The sequence below is a fragment of the Sturnus vulgaris genome, chromosome 2, assembly GCF_052056855.1.
Source record: "Sturnus vulgaris isolate bStuVul1 chromosome 2, bStuVul1.hap1, whole genome shotgun sequence".
Taxonomy (NCBI): Eukaryota; Metazoa; Chordata; class Aves; order Passeriformes; family Sturnidae; genus Sturnus; species Sturnus vulgaris.
Window position 1 is genome coordinate 10,591,075 of NC_142244.1, and position 22,832 is coordinate 10,613,906.

The following is a 22,832-nucleotide window of genomic DNA, read 5'->3' on the forward strand; positions in this document are numbered from 1 at the left end:
CAAGCTCCTGCTATCAGAGGCGACTGTGTTTCACATTCCCTTTCATAAATGTATCATTTTCCACCTTGCAAACAGTTAGACGTGTATTGAAAAGCAAAACCTGACCACTTTATTGGGAGTCTCCTCCAGAACACTGCTGCTTTGATGGCTGGAAATATTCTGACTTCCAGTCTGCTTTTCTGCCAATTATTTCTGTCCCAGCACTGCTCTTCAGATTAGATTGCTCTCCTTCACTCACAATTGTCTTATTCTCACTGTGTAGCTTTTCTCTTGACTTTTATTTTATTGAAGAGAAATAAAGCTATTGGTATCCTCACAATAACCTTTCCCTTCCCACTATTTGTTTTAGTCCCATTTCTTTCTCTGTTTGCTACACCTAAGTTCATGCTTCCTGCACCTGGGCACTCTGAATGCTTGGCAGCATTCCTGGGGAGGTTGCTGTGGTGCCTCATGTGGAAGCATTGCTAATTTTATTTCATTATCTGAAAGCTCCAACTTGATACTATTTTAAATTGCATAAACCTTGCTCATGGACATATCAGAACACTGGAGTTGCAGTTATTTTGGATGAAATTCCTCTTACCTAGTTTTAAGCAGCATCTCTGAGCTAGTCAGTGCAGGTCCTTTAGAATCAGAGACACACTTCACAGCATGATTCATCTGATCTATTTTTAGAGATTCTGACTGGATCAAATCTGTTGTGCCCTAGAAATACTCTTCTGGCCAAACCTAAACAAACACCTCAGTTGGAGAGAGCTAGACTGAATCAACTGAAGAGCTTATTTTGTGGTTTATTAATGTAGTCAGCTCCTTCATTCCCTTTATAAAGACCTCAAGATACTAGATAATAGCAGAAGCAATCACAACCATGTACATAACTAAGTTTTCAGACTTCATTCAGCCTGTTTCCACTCCCACAGCCTCTCAGTTGTGAAGTTTTCTCTGGATTATTCATTGCTGGTACTTTTGAATTGCATGTTGAAAATGGCTCTTCTAGTACACTTTTAAAATCCATAGTAACTAGAGGTAGCAAAATTTCCCCTCAGAAATTAAGTGCTTATGCAATGATTTGACAGAACTACAGTTTGACTATTGATATTCTAGAGTAGCATATGACAAAGAGGAACAGGTATTTTAAAATATGCTGAATTTTGATCAATCACAAACTAAAGGATGTATACTTGGGGAAGTTAGCAGGATGATTTTTGCCATCTCTACTGAACCTTATTAACTACATCTGCTAAGCAAAAACCTTGAAATATTTGATTAATAAAAGATAAAATTTAAAATTAAAAACAAAACAAGCATAAAAATTTATTTCTATCATCTTCTCTAATGGAATGATTACATAATTTTTCTGCACAAAGAACAGATTAAAATCAGAAGGAATTTGATATTTTCCCTCACCTCTAGAGGCAAATCAAGGTAGTTGATCTCACAGTAGATTATTATTTAAAAACTGACTACTGTTGAATCTTAAGAATTTACCTGAAATCCTCCAAGTATAAGTTATAAAAGAGAAAAAAGTGTAACCACTATGTCACTTTTTCTTTGTTTTATAAAGGAAGTGCTAGTACAGATAAATAGGTATTACAGATAAAAAGGTTTTGCAGCAAGTGACAGGCTGGACTGAATATCTCAGGAGGTTGACTTGTCCAATACAAAGTCATGAAGGATTTCTTCACATCTCACCAATCCTGCTTACATACAAGCATTTGAACAATATTTCATGTGACAAAAGTGCTAAGACAAAATTCTTTATGAGAGGGGATAACTAAGGAAATGCTCATGAAAATCACCCAGTCAAGTTACAGAATATTTGGATGATTGCTGAGCACAAGTACAAACAATTCATAGTGGAGTTATGATGAGCACTTGTTATCCTACTTGGTGCTCAGAAACCAAAAATCAGAATAACTCTCAGAAGGGCAAACACTGAACAACTTCACTCCTTGAACCACAATACCAAAATGATTAAATTCCAGATAGTTCAGGTTCAAATGGACAAATTCATGGACAGGATGTCTATAACAGATACTGAAGGGTACGGGTAGGATGTCCCCTCTAGCATCACACATCCAAAAATGATGAATGCCAAGGGACTATGAGGGAAATGAGTTACCATTCATACCCCAAATCCCAGTCACTGAAAGTTCAAAGGGATGTCATTACACTGAAATATGAAAGATATTTTCAGAATGTAATTTCTGATACTTTTTAAATGTCAGACTAATGACCATCATGCCCCTCAAAAACCAAAAATCATCAGACTTTCCATTCTTTACGAAAATTCTATTTTCTTAGGCCAGAACTCTCATAAACATGTCCTTGACAGTGAAATTATTAAGAATATAGGCTGATCTTTTTGAAGTTTCTCTTTTCTGAAATGACTGGTCTCGTTTTCCAGTCTGCTAAGTATTCCTTCACATACTGCTAAACACAAAGTTTGGATGCTTGCTCTAGTTTGCAAAGTACCCTACTGTCAAGCACAAATGTATTACAAGATTCCTTCACATGTAATTCTTGTCAGTAATGTATAACTTACAGAGCTCTTCAATATATACAAATACAAGGCAAATTTCCTCCCCTGGTTCTGAAATAGGATGCAATAATTCTACCAAAGTTATATCTTTGGCATATAATAAAAAATTAGACTTTTTTTTCTTCCTGAAAACTCCCTCTTTCATTATTAACTCTTTAGTTAAGGAAGGGAAAAATCAAATATGAAAAGAAATTAAAAGGAAGAGGCAAATGCTGAGAAAAATGTATTTTAAATAAGAAGAATGATTGTGATGGTCTTCTGAAAATATTAGAAAGGCAAAAGCAACCACGTTTTGTACTTGTTTTCTATTTTCTATTGTTTTCTACTTTAATGCATCTTCTCGCAGATCAGAAAGCAAATCATATTCTGGGCTTCATCAAAAGCAGCATGGTCAGCAGATGACTCTTGCCCTGTACTCCACTCTCATGAGACCCTACCTGGAATTTTGTATCCAGTTCTGTGTCTCTCAGAACAACACAGAGGTGGATTTGTTGGAGAGAGCCCAGGGGAGGCCACAAAAATGATCAGAGGTATGGAGCAACTGTTGTGAAGACAAGATGAGAGAGTTGCAATTTTCAGGAGAGGAGGCCTGGGAGAAACCTTCAATATTTGAGCTTTAGAAAGCTGGAAGTCACTTTTTACAAGGGCTTGTAGCAATAAGACAGGAGGAATGAATTTAAGCTAAAAGAGAATACATATAGGTTAGATACTAGGAAGAAATTCTTCACTCTGGGGGTGGTGAGACACAGGCACACATTTCCCAGAGCAGCTCTGGATGCTCCTTCCCTGACAATGTCCAAGGCCAGGTCAGATGGGACACTGAGCAACTCAGTCCAGTGTCCCTGCTCATGGCTGGGGGCTTGGAACAAGATCATCTCGACCTTGAGATGAGCTCAGTTGGTCAGAGCATGGTGTTAATAATGCCAAGGCTGCGAGTTTGATGCCTTTATGGACCATTCACTTTAGAGGTGGACTTGGTAATCCCTGTGGGTCCCATCCGACTCAGAATAAGTTTGTGATCTTTCCTGTCTCCTCCCACCAAAACTATTCTGCAATCTATAGCTGTTTGGCATGACTCTAGCTCTTTGCAAGAAATATTTTTGCCCTGAGATCATATCACTTATGATAGTGATTTTAACTTAGCAAGGTTCTACACAAGAACAAGGCTGTTATTGCTGTTGTTTTGCATGTCTCTGTTAAAAAGCTACCAGAAATACAAGGTTATTTTGGACTAACATCTTTTCCATAATATTAAAGGTTCCCTTTCTGCAAATAGAATATAAGCATTAAAGGGACTTCTACTTATCAATAACAGAGGCTCAGAAAATGAAAGCCCTTGAAAAGAACCTCATACACCTGAGATGCTCCTGGAATCAGACTAACTTCCATTTCAAAACATCACAGAACTGTGACACTGAGAGAAAATGTGATTTTCTGATCATTTGAGAGTTCATCTGGCATCTGTTATTTATATTCAATGCATTTGGAAGGAGACTTGAATAAGGGGCAACAACTTAATCAGACTTTCTAAGGCTTTTTGTGGTGGGGATTAGAGACCAAGAAGAATACTCAGGATATAGAGAGACTTAATTTGTTTTGTATCCTAAATCAAAGTGAATGCAGTTAGTCATTCCCAAGTTCATAACAAAGCAAATCCATGTACAGGACCAAAAGCAAATAACTTTTGCTGACTTCACTGATCTATCAGGGCTCTTGGTTTTAAGGAGGAAAGTCTAGAGGCTTTCACATGCTACCGAAATTCAAACACCACAGTTTTAAGCTTTGGTGAGTCTTTGCTTCATAGGCTTCTCCAAGTCCTTGGTCTTAGCAAGTCCACAGTCAGGTTTGAATATTCTGTGTCATTAAGGTAGTGTAGAAAAGGATTATCTGAAAAATAGGATCAAAGGACTTTTGGTGGGTATTAACCTAGATGCACTTTTAGAAACATTGGGTTAAAAGGAGCCTCTTCCTTAAATTTTAGTCAACTGTAATTAATCTTTAATTAATCTATCAACAGACTAAAACTTAGGGTTTCATCTAGTTTTTGCTGCTTTTGTTTTGTCCAGTAGATTATTAGGATGTGCAATATGATAAACTAATGTCCTTGAAATGATGATTTACAACATTGTTGCATATCATAAAAAAGTGCGAAAATTGCTTAAAGATGGTCCCAAAGTGCAGAATTCTCATCTCCACTGAACAAGATCATGGTCTCTTTGTCCTGGTTTGGCATACTGTGACAGAGCTGAAACTTTTTTTTTTAAAATTCAAGTGAGCAATTCAATCTAAAAATTCCATAAAATAAACTGGTGACACAGCAAACCTTGCCTAGAGCAAACCATGAAAAATCTTTGTCTACCTCTCTTGTGGGATTAAAAAAAAAAAGTTCTGGAGATAACAGAGGCATGAATTGCACTGTTTATGAAAGAAATTATGCTTGATAATCCTCTCCGTGCAAACCACAGAACTTCCCAACATTAAGGAGGCATCTTCTATATTAAAAAAAACCCCTAACCAACAAACTCTACTTCTCTCTGTTTTCTACCTTGGTTCAGAGAAGCTGAATTGGCTTCACAATGGAGGCAACAAAACAGTGGTGCTTCTTGAGGCACTTTAAGGTATTTAAGAAGGGGAATAAGATGTTTAGATGATTTACTCTTTCACTTAAATGAATGGCCCAAAAGGGAAAAGAGAAATCTCTGGCTCTTGGTCTGAAGCGGAGTGAAATGGAGTCAAAGGCCTCAAACTGGCAGCCTGAACTTTCATTTGAATGAACCAGGTAAAAAGTTGGCACATGGCTCAAGGAACTGCCCAAAGGTTTTGCAAAACTTCAGTGTCAACAACACTAGAGGGACAGGCCCACGTGTGCTTTGGGGCAAGACATCAACACATTGTAAAAACCACCCTACTACAACACCAGTGGAAATAAAACTTAATGGTTTCACAATCGTGTTTTCATTGCTCGTGGAGATGCAACTTTTCCCTTCAACACCAAATATTACACATCTTTCATTGCAGTACTCTATCCTCAGCTCCTTACAGGAGAAGACTATTTCAAGAAATGAGCATGAATATAATTAAGATCAGATCCTCCCCTTGGTAACCTGCGCAGACTGCTGTGAATCTAGAAATTATTTTCTTATCAATTACATTAAAATGGACAAGAAAGCCTTCCACTTAAAAAAAAAATAAAAATCTTCCTTCCAGTAGCAAATCTCTTTCTTTAAAAAAAAAATTTAAATTAGAATTTTTTTATCAGCATAAGAATAATTTCAAGCAATGTTTGAATACCAAATACAACAGCACTATCTTTTGCACTGTTTGTGCCATACATATGGCAGATTATTTAATCTTTTAATTTATCATTGCAAGGCATAAAAATTGAGAGAATTTCACATAGCCTAAATAAGCCTGAAGACACAACATTTCCATACACAGTATGAATTTGTAACGTGCAGGGAGTATATGAAAATGTTTGCCATCATTAACATGCATCTGTAGTTCATCAGGAAATGTCTTATTATAAATATCAAATGTCTTATTACATCTAACAGCCTACACAAAAGAACAGCAAAAAGATTCTTCTCTTAAAATAATGGGACTAGTTAATGGACATTCTGGAGAAAAGGTACAGCTTGAAATTATGTCGAAGTCCAGCTGAAAGCTGAATTAATATGCACAATTTCAATTATCCAGAATGAATCCAATTAATCCAGATTGTGACCATTTTTAGATAATGGGCTTCCTACTTTTTATTGTTAATGTTTAATTGCTTATATTGCATATTTATATTTTTCCTATGCATGTTTATATTTTCCTATGCAGTTTTGGGGGTGGTTTTTTTGGATAATTTTGGGCCATAAATGTGCAGAGTAGGCCAAAAACTTTTTTTAAAAAAAGCCTGTTGTTATTTGATGGCAACTTACAGTCAGTTCTCATACATCCTTTCATTTCAAGTACACAGACCTCAATCTGAAGTCAAACTGTCCTAAAGATCAACAAAAGTTCAGAATACACCCTGAGAAAATACTGCCCTTGATACACTCATAAATATTAATTACATTTATAGGATAGCAACACAAATTCTACCAAGTACCACAGGTCCCTACAGTTATTAAAGTGCAGGAAAAATACAGATAGAAATGATGTGAGTAATTATTAGTGTTTCTGGAACTTTAAACTCTGTTCCGCAGTTCACCAGACATTTCCCTCCCATTGTCGTTGTTGTCTCTCCCCCCCCAGTTTTAACAAGAATAGTTGGAATAAAATTAATCTCATATTGATAATAAGAAGACAAATTCTATAGCTTGTAATAATACAGACCATCATAGAGTACGTAACAGAAGCTATTAAAACAAACTTTAACAGTAAAATTCTAATAAAATAGTAAGCCATCAAAATTTACAAACAACCTCAGACAGTTAAAATGTCACAGAACAGACGTAATAAACACAATTCAAAAACCAGGCACACCTATGCCAAGGCAAATACGCTGCACGTTTTAATTTTTCAGGAGGAAATGTAACACGTAGCAGCTGAAGGAATAACGAAGCAAAAAGAAAAAAAGTCCAAACAAGGATTCTCAAAGGTTAATGGTTACACCACATGCTTATAGTCACTGATCATATTTTTACTACCCATGCCTGCAGATAATTCTCTCTTTTTTCCCCCTGAAGACGACAGGACTATTATGTTCTGATTTTGTGTGCATTTTTAGTTGTCTTTTCTAGAAGAGCAAATCTCGAAAATTAGCGTTGTAGAGCCCAAAAATGAAGAAAAGAACTGGCAAAATAGAGAAACAAAAAAGTTATTGCAGAGAAACAGAAAATCATTACTTTCATACTCTGTCAAACTAATAATAATACGCACTTGGAAAGAAAAGCAAAATCTTATTTTAAATGGCATTTGCTAAAACTACGTTAACAAAAGCATTTGTGGCCCTGTCACGAAAAAACATTGACCCTTGACCTTTTTTCAGTTTAGAGAAGGAGAATAGCCAGAATCTTGTGTATCAAACAAATGTTTGTTTTGTATAAACCTTCTCCCAATTTTCTTAGTTTGCTGCAAAAGCGGAAAAAAAAAAAAAAAAAAAAAAAAAGAAAAAGAAAAAAAGAAAAGAAGAAGAAACTGCCCCGAACGAAAGGCTCTATTCAGAAACAGTGCAAGGCTGCTTCTAAACAGTCATGTGACTTTTTTTTTGCTAACAGCCATGTGCTCGCGTATCATTTTACTCTGAAATAACTCTGCGGATTTCAGCTCAACCTGCCTTTGCTTATAATGCATGACATAGCCTGTGAGGGAGCCTGAGAACTGTCCCTCTTCAAAAGCAAGGTTCCCATGCTTGGCCTGTAACCATGGAAGCAGATGCCTTTTTTGCTTACCCCTGCTTACCTCTTTGCAGCCACGAGCTGCTCCCTATTGTTAAAAGGGGTACGCCTTGATTTTTCTTCGTCGTGACTGAACTTGCCTCTTCTTCAAAGGGCACGATGATGCAGGTCATTGGTCTAGACTGTTTGCACGGTCCAGAGAACAGCCTTGATGTAACCCTTGCTCCGTCTGTGCCACACCACCAGCCGTGCGACTGCAGACTGTAGGGGGACATCGGAGATCTGTATTTGAAAAGAAGTCCGTCCGATTTTGCCATTGTGCCTTTTCAGTCATCGATCGAATGAATATTGAACCTTCTGTCGTTGCATGTGTGAAATAGATAGCTTAGCAAGCACTTTTGTGCCCAAACCTGTGCAGTGGGCCAAACTCTCTTCCTTTTATTCACAAGTATTATTGGTTTTTGTAGTATAGTAATTTCTTAGGAACTTTAATAACAGTGTTTTAATGTTAGACCAGCCTCACAGCAGAATCTCTTTGTTTTAACCTGCTTGATTTAGCACTTCATTTTTTTTTTTTTTTTTAAAGGTGCTTTCTCTTTTAATCATTCCCAGTTTAACATCAGCCCTCTTAAAGTGCAAGGGAGGCTGTTTTGGAATCGGTATGAACAGTCCAGAATCGTGAGGGGTTTCAGAATAAGATACCGACTGGAGGTTTGCTGCCAAAAGGCTTTAAAAATAACACGGGAGAACAACAAACGTGAACTTGGAAAGCTCTAAAATTAATTCAAAAAGTAAAAATATTTTTTAAAATTGCTTTTTGCTTGTTTGTTAAATACAAAAAAGTGGATGGTCTTAAAGAAAAGACAGATACTCTAGTAGATAAAACAACCTGACAGTGGTGACTAGACCCCTAAAAGAGTTTATATACTTTTTTCCCTTGATATAGAAAGACAAATAATTTAGAAAATTAACATCTGATAACATTAGGTTTTGTTCTTCTGTACCAGTGCAAAAACATTTTTGATCCTCACTGGTCAACTTTTTTTTTTTTTAATATGTATTTTATTTTAAAATGAAACAGTTAAATGTCTCCACCACTGCAAGAAATTATGAAAATCATGCTAAACCACTGAGAAAATGTAGCTGAAACGTTCAGTCTAAGAGTTCAACAGAACTCCAGGAATTTCAGGGAGGAGTGAAGAAAAAGATTCTCTAACACCTTCGAATTAAAAAAACCCAGAATTATAGCTAACGTGGAAAATAATATCAGTCGGTAAGCAAGTTTTTACTCTTCTTTTAATGGAATGACAAAATCTCTGACCATTGCTTGTCAAAAAACCAATAATCCTAGTGAAAGAAAGCCATCAGCACCTACTCGTTGTACAATATGCCAGCCTCTAGTCTGTTCTAACAAAATCTGGATTGCATCAAAAAGGGCTTATATATTCTTCAGGATGCTGCTAACCCAGAGTTGTCTGTAGGTGACATCAGTATATATATTTTTGAGATACCACTATCTCATACTTCAAGGCATACCTATTTTCTCTAATTGCCGCAGGCAAAGGGGAGGTGCACGAAAGAATAAAGAAGGTTATTGTGACAGATGAAACATAATTCACAATGAGTACTCTTTTCATCCAGCCTTAAGTAGCAGAGGATTACTCCAAGCTGAATTTTAGGGGAGTATGTATGATCTGATTTAATAATATGAGGACAGGCCACAAGCTGAAAGGCAATATAAACCAATTATGCTTTTGCTGATTGTTTGTGGGGGTTTATTGTTGGGGTTCCCCCCCCCCCCCCACCACTCGTTCTCTTTTCTGGAAATAGAAGAAATATTAACGTGAAGAGGGTCTGAAGAAACATGGGGAAAAGTAAGAAATGGCGAGAAATAAAAGTTGGGATTTCCTGGAATGGATATTGACAAATACTTATTCTATATTTCTGCTTCATGACACTTTAATGAAATAAGATCATGCCTTTTCTTCAGTAATTATGCGCTGTGAAAGTAGGTAAACTAATTTTGATACACTTACTGAACTTGTCTTGCTTCCGAGAAATTCATACTTGAGTCTTCTAAAAAATGCTGTGTGATGTCAAGTTTAGATGTAGATAACTGTGATAGTAAAATAACTTTCTGTTAAGTGTGTGTACATTGCTTTTCTGAGTCACTGTTTTAATATTTAAACAGTAAATGGGCAAGCTTGCATGAGTATTTTATGTTTGTTTCCTTATAGCATGCTTTGGAAAATAAGGGCTTATCACAAATTACTGTATTGCATTCTGAAAGGCTTAATATTTTTATAGTTTCAGTTTTCATAAAACAACTCTTTTTGAGTGATCTAAAATTGCATTCAGAATGTCTGGACTTTTTAGCTAGTTAAACTGCAGAAACTGCTAATGTGCTTGGCAAAAAAGAAATAAACAATGTCCCATTTTGTCTGTAGAAATGTTAATTTAGATTAATTACTTTTTTAAGTAATAGGTAACTTTAAAAAATCCATTTTAATGTAATTTTATTAAAGCATTCATTGATCGTCTCAAAGAACATTTCTATAAATTTTGTATAATTTAGTATGTAAAATAAAACTATTTTAAAATATGGATTCTTAATGTGTTCTTTGAGTGTGCATCTTTTTTGAAAAATCACAGACAAAAAAACCTCAAACAACCATGACTTAAATGTTTGTTTTAATATATTTTTGATTTTTTAATTTTTTTAATTATACAAAATCTGCTTCTTAGCAGAGCTAATAAAACTGTGCTTCTAATTGAAAATTAATAATTACTAAGGGTTAGTTTATATCTTTGAGATTTTGGACTGAAATACAAAATAAAGATTAATTGGAACATACTTTCTGTTATTCAGTGCTGCTACATGTCAGACCAGCTAAGACGATTTAACAACTTAACATCTAATGTTCCATAAACAAACAGCAATATTATTATATTTTTATAAACCAGAAAAGAACAGTGCTGTTTTGTCTTTCTAGAAGCTGTTTTCTTACATAATACAATTTCATGTCATTCTTAAAAGCAAACATAGAACAATGTAAGAATTTCATAAACACCATAAGCAATTAGGTGGATTTTGGTGAATAAGCACTATGCATTAAGCACACAGCAGTACTGTATTTTAAAGAAAGAATGAACAGTCAGAAAATGTATAAAATGCAGTAAGAAAGCTGCTAGATTGAAAGCATACATTTTAATATTTTAGTTCGCGAGGGGAGCGGCAGCCAAAAGACCAATCTAACCACCTGACAAACAGCAACAAACAACAGCTCTCGAGTCAAAATATTTATTAGGGTGTCATGTCAATGTACAGGCTAGCATATGTGCCAAGGAGAAATTATTCTATTATCTTCAGCTGAGTGAACCAGCAACAATGAATGTACAGATTTGTAAATATACACGGAACTGAGAATGTCCTTTCAAATCGTACATCCATTTAATTTTCATTGATCATTTCAAAAATATATCAAAAAGTGTGAAGTACAAGTTACATTAATTTGTGTGACAATTTTTATCCAAATGTTATTGTTGCCCTGTCACTTTACACTTGCAATCCATGGTAAAGTTTCTTAGTAAGACATATATACTTTAGCATGTGTTTTAGGAGCTCAGTGGTGTTTTAACTACAATGAACGACATTTATTTAAGCAATATGTATTTTATTAATAAACTTTCAAAAATGTGTATTTTAGGGCCAGTCATAGCAGGAGGCTTGTTTTGTTCTCTTCAAAATTAGTCTGAAGTATAACTTATTATTGACATGACGCATAAAACTTTCAGGAAAATTGCAGATGAAGGTTGTCTTTGAAAAAGTAGAGAAAAGAGAGCACAACAGATGATGCCTGTGTGCAACAAAAGAATCTCTTAAGATTAATAATGTTTTAATACTGAAACAAACTACAAGTACTCATATAATTTACAAATCCAAAAATATATAGTATTACACGTTATTTTAATTCTTTTCTGCAAAACATACATTAGACGGAATGAATTTATATCAAATTCACCACATAGTTTTAAATTGCCAGTGTTGAGATTTTCTGAAAAGAGGAGAGGGAGGGGAAAAGAGCTCTTCCCCTCCCTTGCCAACAGCTTTGATTTTAAGCAAATCTAAATGTGCAGGTACAGTTGTCTCATCCCAGAGTCCATAAAGCTTTAAAAACCTACGTCTGAAATTAAGAGTTGTGATATTTTGGGAGCAACAAAGAATACAGCAACTCAGGAGACAACACTGGGAATGTAAGAAATCACAGACTTTGATTCTATACGACAAGCTGGATAGGAGTCAAAGCTGCCACATGTGGTGTGAAAAAATGCCACCCCGGTGTGAACAAAGGGTTTAAAATGGAGTCAAGAAGCGTGCAAGCTCAATGTCTAAGCTTTTCCTGTGAATTGTACTGCCACAACCTGCAGGATATCAAGTGGGCTGGGAAGAATAGAGTGCCTTTGGAAGCTACAATGGAGTAGCGGTGGCCGTCGGTGCGTTGGGGTTTCTATTGTTTTGCTCTTCTTGTTTGTGTGGCGCCACAATGCGCTGCTCTACTTCAGCGAGAAATTAAACCCTAAGCACCAAAAATAAAGTCACAAAATTCACCGAGAAACTGGAGAATGCACTAACTTGGATCTCGCTTATTGTAGTCCTGGCTTACAGCTCAATGAGAGAATTTACCAGCTGGACTGCGCATTTTACTGGGGCCCGAAGCGCAATCTCACACATGCAAAAAAGAAAGAAAAAAAAAATAAGAGTAATAGATGTTGCTCATAAATATCTCTATGACCTTTTACTGAGATAATCATTGCAATAATGTAAGTAGAAAAAACTCGAAGAGACTATTCAAGTAGAAAGAATGTTGAACCTTATTTCAATCAACAGCTTTCCTCCTTTTATTACAACATAAAGCTGTTAATCTGCATATTCAGTTCAAAAAGAACTATCTTTTAGAACTAATCTAAAAGATTATACTAAAAATGTATAGGTCACACACTCACAAAACAGCTCAACAGAGAAGGTATTAAAAATCATAAATATTCTACCTAAATAAAGGAAAATGCCATGTAGTTAAGGCAAAAGGAATTATAAGAAAGGAAACAGGGAAATACATTTTCCAAAAATCTGTGAACAGCAAAAAGTACAATTTCCTTGAAGAGAAAATAGATTACAGTTACTAGAATTCCTGAACAAAATGAATCCAAATCCAAGAAAGCACACAAGCAAAACCCGATAAACAGTAGATTTTCTAAGAATTAAAGAAACCTTCCGATTTCCTATATTACATTTGCATTTTTTATTAAGGATTAGGTCAAAAGCCACTGATTTTTAGTTTATGAATGCAGGTCAAGACAAGAACATTTTTCTATTTACTCTGTGTAACTCTGTATAGAAATCAATCCGTTACTTTCATTACAACCACACAATCAATTCCATTTAAAGTACAATGCAACAGCCAAGTCCAAGGACAATATGGATCACTGAAAACCCTTCATACTATCCACAGAATTTATTCAGTTTGACTGGGATGATTTTTCTTCTCATTAGTATTCACCAAGCTTTCACAAACAAACTTATCCCAGCTTCACCTGTTTTTTGCCAAAGCATAAACCAAAACAAAGTAAACACTAATTTACTGATACTACAGTATTGTGCAGGTATTGCTCTTCAGTAAATAACACAAATTATCTCTTAAAGGACAGTTTTATGTGCCTAAGTCACAGTGAGCCACGAATATTTCTACAACTGCAATAAGACAGGACTGCATGCTACATAAACCGTACAACATCCACACATGCAGACACACATGATGAATGTAGACGATGTATTTAAGCACTCTGTCTTAAACAACTATTTTTTATCACCTTACAAATACTTGTAAACATGCTCCTCTCATTTTTCTCTCCCTCATAATGCTCTTTTGAAGTTCCTAGGGGACACAAAGACAAGGTATTTAAAAACCGTAAAATATTATAAATGTCTTTCCCTACATTCCCGAAGAATGTGCTATGATCATTTGGACAGATGCAATTTAGCCATTTTTATAACAGTTCATAATTTCCTAGCATTTTCACATGTTCATAAATGTTAATAATTTTTTAACATTTCTAGTTCAACATATTAAAATCCAGAGATACTATCAGATTTTAAAATTGTAAAATTCAAAATAGTACTTTTATTTATGGTTTTTTCTTTATTTTAATTATTCAGGTTTATTTTGCTGATTTCCTTTTGTTCCCAGCCTACTTTCTCAACTTAGTTTCTCCAGCATCTTTGTTGGGGTTTTAAATCATTATTTTATCTTTCTGTCTGCCTGAAGCATAAGCCTGTCAGACAAATATTTAAAAAAATAACACAACAGATTGAAAAATGTCCTGTTCGGAGATTTCTGCACAATAAAATCTTATCTTGAATATTCTTAGTATTTGTTCCTTATTTGTTCTTTTATTGATCACTTTGTTCCACTACATGTCTCCCTCCACAACAAGATATCAGAAAATGAAAAATGAATCTTGGAATATTGCTCCAGAATGTGCAGCCCGATGCAGACTAACAACGCAGAGGCTGCATTTCCAAGTCCAACGATTCCTCAGCTTTGATAATTTGGGCTATGCAATCTCTGGATGTTTCTTAGGGTGCCATCTCCTTTTTTAACCCGATGCATGTTTTTAAGTTGCTCTTAAATTGCTCTCCCTGCCAAGCAGCCATTCAGTCAGCAGCCTGCTCTCCTGGGCAGGAGCCAGCCCTGCACACACGAACATACATACGTGTGCACGTACAGGTGGGAATGTGCCTGTTCTGCCTTGTTATTTCAGCTGAGCCTCAAACGGCAGCTCTCCGCAGAACCATTTACATTTATCTCTGCCAAGCCTCGCTGGATGCCAAATTTCTTACTCACATATAAACAGCATGTAAATAAGGCGAAGGGTTCACAGCACTGTGAGGGGAGAAACTGTCCTGACAGACAGACTTGCAGCTATCCCCACTGCAAACCTTAAACAAGCATACATAAACATCTTTTTCCTCTTGTTCAGCTGTGTTTACTTGCCACTGCTTCCCTCCCCTGGCTTCCACCAGCTCATTTTTCCCCACCTCCTGAACCGGTTTATTTTCTTTCTCCTGCCTATCTGCCAGCTGCATTGCTGAAGGATCCCCCCAAAATCTGCAGCCCCACACATCCTTGTCCCAGGGGCACCCTGAGCGGGTGAGTGGGGTGCAGGACTGAACAGGTTAATTCTGTACGAGCAGGAAGAGGCACGACTCTGGCTTCGAGAACACGAACAGTTCGGAAGGATTGCATTAAATGTAAGATGTAATATCTGCAAGTGAGATAGCAGGGATACTGCTGGGAGGGGAAAATTCACTTTCCCAGAATGCTCTTAACCTATTCAGACATTAAACAGCTGAAACGTGTGCGCTGCAGAGGTTAAGCTTGTCTGCTGAGAGCAGGACACCGAGCAGCCCTCGCCTCTCCCTCTGACTACTGCGCCAGCCTGGGGAGCCGTGACACCAATTTCACCAGCAATCTGCCCCCAGGGGCTATTTTAAGCCTGTCCCAGACCCATCTGCAAAGCTGGCCCCAGAGAGCCAGCTCAGGTCTGTTTGACATGCTACAGAATGGCCGTGTAATCCAGTTCAGGGCCCGCAAACAAGCGATATAAGGGAATCTTTATTTATTATCAGCAGAAAACAATTCCAACCTTTCCTGACTCAACTGTGTAAGTAAGCAAACAAGGCTTTCCCTTGGCTAAGAGAACACTGGACCAGCACAGGAACCACCTCCAAAATCAGCTCATCCCTCTCACCAAAGATCATTTGTTAGGGCAGATCCTCCTGCCATCTCCCAAAGCCTGCTGGATCTCCTGAGCCTCACAGGCCAGGTAACAAGAACAAATGGACAAGAGGCAGAGGACTGACAGACCTCCTCCAGGATGGAAAACTACCCCCCAAAAATCTGCTTCAGAGCCACTGCCCCTGGATGAAGCTGTCAAGAGTGGTAAGAACAAACATCAGGGCCCCTGTCGCCCTCAAGAGTTTGGGGGCTACGTCCTTAATCTTTGCACATCCTCTGAAAAAGATGCCTGGAAAACCCAGTCAGGAAAAGTAGGAAGTTAGGAAAAATGTCAGCACACTTTTCTACTACAACAGTTGCTGAGCATTTACTACCACATGGGGTAGTAAAGTCAATTCAATTTTCCCTGTGTGCAAGTGCTGGAGGTCATCACTTGGTATAAGTGCCAAAATGATTCTGATTTCTTGTGACAATATGTTTAATTTACAGTTCTTGCCAATTCAACAGGAATATCTTTGGTGTAAGCATGCACTCTATCCATCAGCCATCCTGTGGTGCTTAAAAATGAGAGACAAAATGTAACATGAGAGTATTCTCTTCTTGGAAAGAACTTTTCACTGCCTTCCATAATTTGTAAATCGCTTTCTGTGGGTTTATTTTAGTACCTTGATTCTATTTGAACATAGCTTATTATGATTTAATTTCCTCCTTTCTTTTTTTTTTTTAAACAGAGGATGGAAAAGAAAAATAAATCTCTCATGCTCTCAGCATCTAACAATTTATATAATAGACTGAAATGGCTCCTTCTAATCACTTGGGGATTTTAAGTGCATTTTATTGACATGATAAGCCATTATGAGTCCTTCAGACTTGTTATGGTTTATCATATCAAGGCTTACGGTTTTAAGTAATATTCCTAATATGCATTCACAGCATCCACTCCAACAGCTTTTTTTAATCTCAATTAAATACCATTAAAGATATGTATGGTAAAAGTGGCACTAGAAGAGTGTTTATATGAACTAGTGACCAAATAATGTCAGACTGGCTCAACTGCCTTGAACCTCATCCCATACACCCAGGAGTCTTATTGCTCAGTACAAGAGGTAACATTATTCAGCAGAATTATGGGGGGATAAAAGCTTCTGTTGGTGTGTTTTGTGCTAGGCTTCCTTCTTTCTTTTCTTCAAGTTAGTCAATAAAATAAGATCTCTTTTGCCAATCTCCAGTGGTTGCCTGAGCAGAACTTGAAACCTCTTGATATGTTCCAGCAAAAATGGAAATTACCCCTGGTGTCTAGGACAATATTTGTCCTCAAAAAGAAGTAAAATTGAATGTCAAAGCTCACCTGAGAGAGCAAAACTGACTGTACAGAGTACAACCATGCAGCTATCCTGAATGGCCACATAATTTACTTCTGTCTTCCCCAGCCTGTGGTGCAGATTTATAGCCTGCCTCTTTATGCTTTTTGCACTGCAGACTACTGGTTTTTGCCATTTCATCTTCCTTTTATCATTACATTCTGGCTTCTCCACAGCCCTAGGTCTCCTGCCCTTAGGAGAAGAAAGTGGAAAGCAGCCAAAAGAGAAATGTACAAGGCAGAGGTGAGGCAGTCAAAATGAGTATGGCTGTCAAAATGGCCAGACCTTCCACGAGGAAAAGGCAGGGACTTCTGCATTAGGAGCAGCAAGAAAGAAAGCTGTTACAAGGTTATAAACCACTTGGAATTTAAGTGTTATGAATTTATGGCAGTCGCTCTGACTTTGAAATGAAAAAGTTGCAGCTTCCTTGGGAGGTTGAACTGAAGAAGACAAAGCAAGACCTTCCAAAACACAATATGAAATATGGAGTGGGCAGCCTGGCAAAGCAGGCACCACATTTGGCCTAAGAACCTAAGCCATTAAAACACCCAGAGGCACAGTAGGATGCCTTCTTGCCATCTGCTGCTCTCCCGTGAAACCCAAGGGCAAAAACCTTGGGAAGGGGTATAAAACAAAAAGAACAATGTTCTTCAAATTCAAAAGAATCTGGGATCTGTCACCTTGCACAGAGGCTAGACAGTATTAACTAGCTAATACTGTATCATCTTGCCTCTTCAAGTAGAAGTGCTTGGCACACTTACCTCTAATTTGAGGAAGCAAATTATATATACATAAAAGATGGAGACCACATGTCATTTAACTAGATATACCAACAGCTGAAACAAAGTTATTCATGTTGTAAAACTGGAGGATGTAGATCCAAACTGTACTCATAGTTATGAACAGAAAGATGCACAATTCCCCAATAATATTTGGCAAAATAGCTGCAAAAAATCAAACTAAGTTTTTCACTGTTGTAAGAAGTTGGCCCACTACTGAGATTACCCTCAATACAGAATGTGGTGCCTCTCCTATAATGGATTTTGAGTCTATGATGCACTCTCAGAATCATTTCAATAAAACCAAAGGCTATCAAATGATTTCATAATCAATTAACACTACAGCTTAATTCCCAGTCTGCTACATCCTTCAGTGCTGCTTGGCCACATAATTGATGTCTAATTTGCCATACCATAAAAACGGCCTTGTTTATTCTCATTCCATTACCAGTAACTAGCTCATTATTCTAATGCACTCTGAAGTATTTTAAAAACAAATGTGAAAGAAAATTCCTTTCTATTCTACATCCATTAGTTATCCTTCCAGGTTAAAATGTTGAAAATGTTGAAATCATTATAGCTCTTTCTCTTTATACATACCAAGTAACTCATTTGTTGCAGAATATGGTTAATTTTTCAGGAAAACTTGTGGTAAGACAAGACCAGCAAGAGCAAAACTGATATATATCAATCCTTGAATAAAGTAAATATTTTTCATTTTATAACTTCCTGCTTTATTGGACAGCCCAGCATGATAGAAACAGTCCAAAAGTCTCTTCTAAGAAATAACTTTACATTATCATATCCTTAACATCAATAACTTTATTAAGATACTCCAGAACAAAGCCAGCATGCAAGTGCAACTGAAACCTCATAGAAAAAAAAGTTTATAGCTCAGTAGAAGAAATCCCCTTCACCAACAGCACCATAAGGATATTAAAGTCTGCTTTACATTTGTATTTGACAAAAAAGTCATGTAGCACAGGTCAGTGATCAATGGCTTACCTAAGCAGGTAAAAATTGATCCAACAACTACAAATTTCTCCTCTACTACTTATAGAAGCAACGGGAGATGGAATTATTGAAAATAATGTAATGACCACTTAAAGTCAGAAAATATGTGTTCTTAAGTCCCTTTAACAGAGCACCTGCAGTGCAGCATCTGAGTCCATATTTCTGCATTCATTCAGCCAAATCCAAATTCAGGCAGAAACCACCAAATACAAAGTCACTTCCTAGAACCTGGGCCTTTAAACTCCTGTCCTGATCTCATCAAGTCACTTGTTATTTAGCAGTCCTTAGACTGCTAAAGACAGTATTCTATAGTTATTATACATGCAATACTTTGTCATTTATTATTTACTTTCCAGGATGATTTAGTTTCCTAAAGATACATTACTGCTCTTTGATGATATTCAGCCATTTCAAAACTCCATGCAAAGGGGGAATTATTTTTTAAGGAAATGAATTACTAATACTCATGTGATTAAACCCAGTGATAAAGTATTACATTCCTGGACCACAAATATTAAATGATATTATAGCATGATAATATAGAAGACTCTGACCCACACCTTTTTCATTTATAATTTTTGGACTTATATTGTGAGACAAGATTTCATACATAAAATTAATCAAAAAAAGATAAATAATCAACAAAAGAAGCAAAATAGATGAACACTCAGAAATCTCAGATTTAAATTTGCCTTCACCAGACCAAGGAACCAGAGCTCTGATATCCATGTAATTGAGAGCACCTGATGGTATCTGCATCTGTATTTACATGCCACTATCACACTTCTGGGAATATCCCCAAATTTTATTTCATTGCTATATAGAACTCAACCCTCCCCCCGTTTTCTCAAGAAGTCAAAATAAACAGTTTTCAAGACTGAGTGCTATAGAGCATACATTTTGTAAGAAAGAGATAATTAATCCCATTGTTGTACATTTAAATATAACTAGTTCAGGATTTTCTGGTTTGTCAAGAAAGAAGGTCAACAATCAATTTGATATAACCATCGAAAGCATGTAGAGAAAGAAGAGGAAAGGCCTGAGATTGAATCTTGGTACCTGTAATAATGGCAACTAATTGACCCAAGCTCTCCTTTATCTGGAAATGCTCAACAGAACCTCTGTTATTTCTGTAGTTAATTTTACTTTTAAACAGACTTCAAGTATTTCTTTAACTTGAGGCAATTAACATATTCTCATATATACAAAGAAACAAACTTAGGACTACTTTTCTGAGTTGTGCTATTAATTTTTTTGCCTCTGCATAAAATAGAATCAGGTATAGATAACATTCTAATATGAACTGGTATTATAATAATGACCAGAAATGTTGACTATGATCCTATAAACACACATTTGTATTCACAAGCACACCAATCTATCCATCCATCTGTCTACCATTCCAAGATATTTGAAAAAAAAAACCTAATATACATAGTCTGAACAACATGTATGCCAAGGAAGCACAAAGAACAAAGTTTGGTTCCATGATCCCAATTCTTTGAAAAGGCACAGTCCTTAGTACTTTGATTTGTTTTCCACATTTCCTTAGAAGTATTTAGAATATACTTAGAGATAGAAAAAATTTATCCAGTAGAGGACTAAAATGTGAGGTTTTGAGTAGTGAGTGCCACAATGTGGCAGGGGCAGGAGAGCCAGGAGATCAGGCCCAGCCAATAATGATTTATGAAAGGCAGGTTGTGCTTGACCAACATAATGGATGAAGGAAAGGCTGTTAATGTTGATGTTAATATTTTTGTCAAGGAAAGGAGGCTCAGAGGTGACCTTATCACTCTCTGCAGCTCCCTGACAGGAGGATGTAGCCAGGTGGGGGTCAGCCTCTTCTCCCACATAACAAGCAACAAGATACAAGGAAACTGCATCTAATGGCACCAGGAAATGTCTAGATTGGATATTAGGAAAAGTTTCTTCACAAAAAGGGTTATCAAGAGTTAGAACAGGCTGCCCATGGAAGTGCTGGAGCCACCATCTCTGGATGCAATTAGATGTGTAGGAGTGGCACTGAGGGACATGGTTAAGTGGTGGCCTTAGCACTGTGGGTTAATGGTTGGACTCCATGATCTTAAAGGTCTTTCTAACCTAAAGCTGTCTATGAATCTATGACAATATATTTGCATACCTATCTTAGCAGTTTAACAGCATCTTAGTTTTAAAAGCAACTTAAATCTCGTCTCATCAATTTTAAGGAAAGTGTTCCAATTATGAAATTAATATTAAAAACAGAATCTCTTTTTAATTCTAAGATGATCTTGGATTCTTTGGATTTTGCTTGTAGCATAGTCAAACAGGAAAGCAGAAAAAGTAAAAGGTTATTGATTTCTTTTCCCCTCCACATCTATGAAACTAACAAGAATAATTTATTTCATTTTGGCAAGATGACAGTATTCTGGAAATAAAATCTTCAAAACATACTCTGAATTTCAAGAAAGCAAACCAATGAAAAAGGGCATCCCCAAACACCTTACAACTACAGAAGCTTCACACCAGTTTACAAAGTGACCACATAGCACAGTGACAGAACCCAAGACAGAGTAGCAGAAAATTAAATTAAACAGAAAAAAATTTCCTCTCTTATCATCTCAGAGCTTCTGACTAAACATCTAATTCTTGACAACAGCTAGGAAACAGCTGTATTTTTCTTCCAGCACTCATCTCAAAATTCCTGCACAAAGACAATATTCTTTTCCTTTGGCAGGACTTGGTGAGGTTCCGGTGCCCTTCTGCTCCTGTGAGCCTTATGGTGAGGAAATAGTGAAATTGTTTAGGACACAGCCGTGCTGTTGGGAAAATGAAATGCAATCCTCTTGAGCACATAAGGACTGCCCACACTTTTATACTTAAGTGTCTGCTTTTCTGTCATTTGAGCAATCACAAAAGGTATGGGTAAAACTTCCTGATAATTTTGGATGCCTCTTCAGAGATTTGTAATGGTATTCTTCTACACCAAGAATTACCCCGTGTTTCTCAGAAATTGACATTACATGGTGTAAAAGAATGTAGCAGCTCAAGAAGAAAAAGTGCCAAGAACCAAGCAGGGCTCATGCAAGAATATCATGTAATGTTCTGCAAAGATTGTACCAACCTGGGCAGTCTATTTTTCTGTTTAACAATTCTTTCCATGATAAAATTCTTCCTGATGTCCAACCTGAATCTCCCTTGTGCAGGTTGAGGCTGTGTCCTTGCCTGGGAGAAGGGACCCCAAACTGCAAAGAGCTTCAAGAGTTCCCAAACTGCATAAGCAGAAATACACATAATGATGCATACTCTGGGCATGTATCCTTCAAAGTTTTTCCTTTCAATCAAGAAGATGGACCCTCTCAGGAAAATTCTCACCCATTATAATAGAAACTAGTCTTTATTTACCTATAAATAACTTATCTTGTTTTCAAATTTACTATCAGCATCTGTCACTTGCTGGAAAATATGATTCAGATTTTGGAATCCCTAGCACAAAAGAGAGCTGCCAAAAAAAAGCAGACAACCAAAAAAAGTCGATCCTGCCTTTTAAAAGGGACATCTTTACTGCAGTTTCCAGAGTGGACACCACCTTCAATCAAAATAGCACCACAGTACCATGTTTGTGAAAAAATCATAGAATCATAGAATATGCTGAGTTGGAAAGGACCCAGCAGGATCATTGAGTCCAACTCCCAGCCCTGCAGAGGACACCCCAAAACTCCCACCTTGTGCCTGACAGTGCAGTCCAACACCCTAAGAGCATTGTCCAAACTCTCTCAGGCTTGGTGCTGTGACCACTTCCCTGGGAGCCTGTTCCAGTGTCCAGCCACCCTCTGGGTGAAAAACCTTTTCCTGATACCCAACCTAACTCAGCTTTCAGGTTGTTCCCTCGGATCCCATTGCTGGTCATCACAGGGAAGAGATCAGGGTCTGTTTCTCATCTTCCCTCCATGTCAAAGACCACAATGAAGTCTCCCCTCAATCTCCTCTGCTGCAGGCTGAACAGACCAAGTGCCCTCAGCCACAGCCACTCC

General features: G+C 37.0%; 1 protein-coding gene across 21 annotated transcripts in view; it reads right to left on the reverse strand.

Moving 5' to 3' along the window:
* The window catches only part of LOC148224620 (uncharacterized), a 319,037-nt gene that overhangs the window by 133,457 nt on the left and 162,748 nt on the right, over positions 1-22,832 (reverse strand). For 5 of the 21 annotated variants that reach the window (XM_088157780.1, XM_088157766.1, XM_088157765.1 and 2 more), the window contains one exon: positions 7,934-8,151. The exons of the other annotated variants lie outside the window; for them this stretch is intronic. In XM_088157780.1, coding sequence (XP_088013906.1) covers positions 7,934-8,151 — 218 coding nt within the window. The remainder of the gene's footprint in view (positions 1-7,933; positions 8,152-22,832) is intronic. 21 annotated transcript variants of the gene reach the window in all.